This window comes from Tympanuchus pallidicinctus, unplaced genomic scaffold (genome assembly GCF_026119805.1).
Source record: "Tympanuchus pallidicinctus isolate F22 unplaced genomic scaffold, pur_lepc_1.0 scaffold9, whole genome shotgun sequence".
Taxonomy (NCBI): Eukaryota; Metazoa; Chordata; class Aves; order Galliformes; family Phasianidae; genus Tympanuchus; species Tympanuchus pallidicinctus.
Window position 1 is genome coordinate 16,393,661 of NW_026294813.1, and position 6,000 is coordinate 16,399,660.

The 6,000-nt window shown below is 44.3% G+C and overlaps 1 protein-coding gene across 1 annotated transcript in view; it reads right to left on the minus strand.

Annotated features, from left to right (window-relative positions):
* The window catches only part of UBE2R2 (ubiquitin conjugating enzyme E2 R2), a 51,448-nt gene extending 45,654 nt beyond the window's left edge, over window positions 1–5,794 (minus strand). The window contains exon 1 of the mRNA XM_052670688.1: window positions 5,506–5,794. Within this exon, the coding sequence (XP_052526648.1) occupies window positions 5,506–5,682 (177 nt within the window). The 5' untranslated portion in view covers window positions 5,683–5,794. The remainder of the gene's footprint in view (window positions 1–5,505) is intronic.
* Between the last annotated feature and the right edge of the window lie 206 nt (window positions 5,795–6,000).

Genomic DNA, 6,000 nt, shown 5'->3' on the forward strand with positions numbered 1-6,000 from the left:
GCACATCTGGTCACACACAGCCCAAATTGTAAGTCACAAAACCCCTAATCCATCCACAATGCAACCCATCTGTATCACAGTTATATTTCCTCTATATTCAAATTCTTTTTAACAGCATTTTATGTCTCTACTGCATGGTGCTCATTTTGCATAAAAAAAAAAAAAAAAAAAAAAAACGAAAAACAGTAAAACTTTGTTGATCCTTAAACTGAGGTGATTTTGGTGATGTGGAGTTTGGCCATGCAGTTTTGGCTGTCCTCTGGCATTCATCATAATGGACAGTGATGACTAAATGTTGGAAATTTGATATTCATTGCATAGCGTCATTCCAATAATTGACAACTTGAAGATTTACTAGGTGAACAAAAAAATTAAGAATGCATTCCCAACATTATAAAGTAAATATTTTCAATCATTTACAGTACAGTCATTCAAAGAATGCCAATGGTTTCAGTCTATATCTTGAACAAATTGGCACAGACCTTCAAGAGGCAACTCTTTGCATTGCTATCCAAGAAAAAAAAAAATTTTTTTTTTTTTTTTTTTTTAAACCTTTTCCAAGGATCATTCTGTGCAAACTCATGGAAATAGAGCCAAACAATGGAAAAAAGTATGCAAGCCAACACATTCAATCTTTCCAAATGGAAAGCTTTCCATTTTTAAGTCTAATGGCAGAAGTAGGCTGTGCCACAGCTCTTCTCTTGCCACACAACAGTGTCAAATTGCACACATACTTGTATTTTTGTATTTTTTTTGAAGCAGTACCAGAACAGCAAACCATTGTGTGCCTTCATCGCATACAGAATAACTCAAATTGGAAGGGGAAAGCCCTAGAAAAGAAGTAGGAGCTGGCTACTGCCACTGCCTTGCCCACTGCCTGATGAGGAGAGCAGCTGCCCAGGACAGGCTCTGTGAATGACAGTCTGGAGGAGTCCATGCAGCCTACAGATGGAATCAGACAAATCGACACGTCTGGCTCCTGCTCTGCTGTGGCAAGTGCTTCTTTGGCCTTAGAGTAAGGGATCATAACAGTGCTTAGCCTGAGTGAAATAAACTCATGTCTTCCCTCTCTGCAGATGGCTTAGCTTTTCTTTTCCTACAGAGACAGTTTGCTCAAAGAGGAAGCACTTTACATCTGCAGCAGCAGTTCCACACTATTCATGTGTGGCTCCACTCCCTTTCGTTGCAAACCTCTGCCTATCAGCATCAGTGATACCTAAAGGCAACAAAAATTGAAAATTAACTGGACCAAGAGAAATTCTCTAGGAGGCTCACAGAGCTCAGCTTTTGTACAGACAGGACCACACAATTTTTCCCTGGCATGAAGTAATATTTTTGTGAAGTTAGAGTTATGTAACCAGGAAAATACTCAAGCACTCAAGAAATTTTCATTTGCCCAATTCCAGGCTTTCTGGGAGTGACCTACGATGCCGCACTTTTAAACACAAAGCTTATTCTTTATATCCTCTAGTCCTACATAGATCTGCTCTGAAAAACATTTTCTCACATATTGCAAATTACTGTGAATTCAAAAATCAATCCACAGAAAGAAGCAGAGATCCAGCAATACAGAACAAAGAAGAGCCCATGGCTAAGGAGTTATATTAAACAAACAAAAAAAAAAAAGCAGGGAAGATGTTCTAGCCCCCACCTTACTTAAGAAAATTAAGCATGATGCTTGCTTTTCCCCCCCTCCAACTTATGAGTCAAGACTTGCTCCTTCAAGCAGCAAAAATACCTTGTGAATCAAATTGCCTTAAGTAAAGAACTATCAAATAGCAACCCTAACAGTACAGTTTAAATTTTACTTGTTTCCTTTCATGTTGTGTGTACTCATTTTCACCTACCCAGCCTAAATCACCTCTGAAGGTGGTGAATATTGACTTTTGCTCTACAAGAAGCATGTTTCTAGACACAGCCTTCTTGCTCAGACTGTGCTTCTAGGCAGTGCTATGTAATTAATAATGAAGTTTCTACGAGTTTGTTTTTATTTTTTTACCTGAAAGGTTTGCTCACTGCACGAGCAAAATACTATTCAACTATAAAATTACTGATATTTTTTATTTTTTTATTTTTTTCTTTAAAAAAAGCAATCAAAAGCTGTGCCGCAAAGATGCAACTGCAGCAAACATACAGAGCTTTTAGTCCACCAGGAAGCACACTACAATTATTTTGCTGATATCCCAAGACCATCACTCAGTTACAACACTTGGCAGAGGTTTATCAGACCTCAGGTTTTGAAGGCTCAAGCATGAAAGATACTGAGTAAAGGGACACATTATCCATAGAACAAGAGGGAAGTGAGACAGGGAAAGTTCCACCATACACAAGCCTCTACTACTGAAGAGTATCACAATCACTCCAGAGACCAGCACCTACTACCAACAGATTTCAGCTTAACAACCCCCTCTTCTATTGCTACCTATCAAGCAGCTGATGCCAAACAAAGGAAAAAAAAACAAAACAAAACAAATAAAGGTTCTCCAGCAAAATCGTGAATAACCCTTTCAACTGAAGATGCCTATGGCTTAAAGACAGAATGGACAAACTGTTTACACGCAGTTCTGCAGATTACAGTGCAATCTGGCTGTCTACTGTGAAGCCAGAGAAACAGTCACAGTATTGTAAACTGGGAATGAACTCTGTGGAAATCCTGGCCTTAAATGCATGAGGTCTACCCAGCTTTTGCTTAAGCAAACCCAGTAAACCAGATATTTAAAGAAAATGAAGTTAACATGCAGCAGTCAAGCACCCACAGCCAACTGCAACCTGTTGAGGCAGAACATAAGGAAAAACTTTGCTCAAACCCAAGGACAGGTCCTTGCTGACAGCAACTGAGGGCTGTCAGATGTTTGCTCCCACCATGGGACCTCTCTAGAGGAGGATTTAGCATCACTGACCATGAGCTAGTTTTGCCTTGGCATCAAGGAACAGAGGGTAGCCAGTGGAGGAGACAATCAAACAGCTTCCTTGACAATGGCAGTGTTGAATTCAAGCTCAAAACATTCCCAGTCATACTGAATGGCTATGTATTAAGTTCAACAAGTAAGCAAGAGATTAACAGGATAGAGGAAAGCCACACCAACACCCCAGGGGTCACAGCCCCACTTCAGCTAGTTCTGTAATGGGGACATGTGGTTCAGGACTGCTCTGTTCCACACCACGCTCTGCTCAAATGGTCACTTGGGAATGCTGCCCGTCCCAGCCAGCCGACAGGTCCTGCAGCAGAGCTAGGCACAACACAGCCATCAGTGATATAAGCTCATGCAACCAGATGCTAAAGTTTTAATTCTATTATGGCTCGTACTAAAGTACTGATAACCAATACAAACCATCTATAAAAATTAGCAAGACATGTTTTCTGCTCAAATTTATCGAATGGTACAATTCCTGGATTAGCAACTGAAATTAGAGTCTGCTGAAACGTTACACCAGCTTTGAACAGCAGTAATGCCTCTCAAAGAGGTGCAGAGAGAGCACTTTCCTCATTTTAGTTAATTCAGCTAGCTCAACAATCCACAGAGAAAGGTCATATTTCTCCAAGGATAAACAAGGTATCAATGCAGCTGACAGCTTCATGAATCTGAATAAAGTGTTTGTATTCCCTATCGACTGTCACTAACACTTTCTGTACTAAAGTCACTTTAACTGCACAAAATCCTCAAAATTTTTACACTTCAATTTAACCAGAAGATTCTGTGCTTTCCCTCGAACCACACCTCAAGCAAATGGAAGAAAGTTCCCAAACTCTCACTGCCACAAAGTTCTACACAGCTACAGGATGGAACTTTTTATTATTTCTAATCCTACTTAGTTAATATTGGGAAACTTGAAATACAAAACAGTAAAGAAAGATATTCAAGAAAACAAGTGAAGAAACCTTGAAAAAAAAAAACCACATCAGAAACGTTTTGAACTAGCTTTCACCTCAAATATAAGTGTACATCATGAAATTAACTCCACCAAATAAAGATAAAACTGATATCCTAAACTTCAGGCTGTCCAGTAAGCCAAGTCAAACCTATTTAAAGCTAAGTTGGGCCTTAGTGGCCCAACACAAAGCAAAGAACTTCACAAATGGGACAATAGAAACCTTCACTCTCCTGACAGAATTAAGGTCTGAGACTGATCTTTACAGAAATTGAGAATTTAAGACGAATTACCAGAGATCACACACTACCAAAAGAAAACCAAGTAGAGAAAAACAGATTAACTCCATAAAACAGCCTTTAACATAGTGCTTGAAAGTAGTTGCTGAGCTGCAGAGAGGACAGAAGCATCATGCAATCTCCCATTCTCGAAATTAGTATCACAGGATCAGTATTTATAGAGAAGACGAAAGGCACTACAGCTCAATGACAACAAACATCAGAAAGCCACTGCAGTCACAGTGCTGAGATAAGGTAACACTGACAGTCTCTGCCAAAGCCTTGATGAAGGCACATCCTCAGGTTATTGCACCGGCTGCTTCAGCTTACTTTCCAAGAATGATTACGGACATAAGGCTCGGGCAGCTCCTAAACCAAACAAATATTTTGACCCCTTGTGATTTCTCTGAAAAATTGATGAGTAATGTAAGTGCAGGAAGAGGTCACCAGTCCATTCTGATGCACAAATGACCCAGTTACTGACCCAGGTCTGCAGCGACTTCCTGAAGGAGGAATAATAGAGGTGAGTCTAAGAATACACATATCACACCTACATGAGTAAGTCAGCCAACTCATCACAAAAGGAAAGCCTGGTGCCAAAATGTTCCCTTCCTTCCAAACAAGGAGGCCAAACTAAACGTGACTCAAATCTAATATTCCCCAAGCTACAGGTTACTTCGTTTTTATGAAGTAGAGTGCTTAAACCTCGATCCAGAAAGGCCAAGAGGCACTGACGATGCATGCTTGCTAAGCAAAGGCATCATCCAGGCTTTCTTCCAGCATAAGGGTGGGAAGACCCAGTAACTAAACCGATAAGACCTAGGAGATCAGAGCTGAGAGTGACATGATTTTGCCAGAAACCAAGTGGGCACATCGTGCACAGGGGTATGCCCAGTGCTCACCTTCTGTGAGCATCCAAGCTTTTGTTTCTTTTCAACAAACCACACAATTCTTCTTCGGGTCTTCTCCCTTCAGCTCTCTTTGGGTAAGGAAGTGCCAGATTTGTTTTTTCTCTATTTACAAGAGAGGAAACCACCACCACAAAAGTTTTTTTCTTTTTTTTTTTTGGGAGGGGGGGGGGGGGGAAGAGGGGAGGGGGAGGATGAACAGGAAAACTGAGAGGAATTGAAAGCACGTATCTGCCTTCACAAACTAAGCACCCTCGTGGCCGCCCTCCGAAGTTCGGAAGAAGAGAAGGATAACGAGAACGTTAATCATAACCCCGAAGGAGCCCACTCGGCGCCGGGGGCCGCAGGCAGGGCCCGGTGGGCCCCCGCAAAGCCAGGACCTCTCGCCGAGCCCCCGGCCCCCGCCCGCAGCGAGGCCGCGCGGCGCAGGCCCGGCCGCCGAGCCGTACCTTGAAGTAGCCACCCTCGTAGAGGGTGTTGGGGGGCCCGAAGATCGCCACCTCCCAGTTGTAGAGGTCGGACTCGTCCACCAGGGTGATGCGGAAGCCTTCCACCGGCTCCTCCTGCAGCGACTTCAGCTCCAGCATCAGCGCCTTCTGCGAGCTGCTCATCTGCTGCTGGGCCATGGCGCGGCCCCCGCCGCTCCGACCCCTGCCTCCGCTTCCTTCGCTGCTGCCGCCGCGCTGCCCCGCGGGCCCCCGCCCCTCCCCACTCTGACGGCCGCCGCCGCCACTTCCTTTTGTGACGGCGCCCGCTCGCCGCTGACCTCAGCGCGCTGCGCCGCGCCCCGCCCACATCGCTCCGCCCCTCTCGCGAGACGCCACGCCCCCGCGCCGCCGGCGCCACGCCCCCGCCGGAGGGCTTAAAGGGGCGACGCCGGCCGACGAGAGCCGCCATCTTGTGCGTGGTGGGCTTCCCGAGTTGTGCGCGGGGCTGCGTGCGCG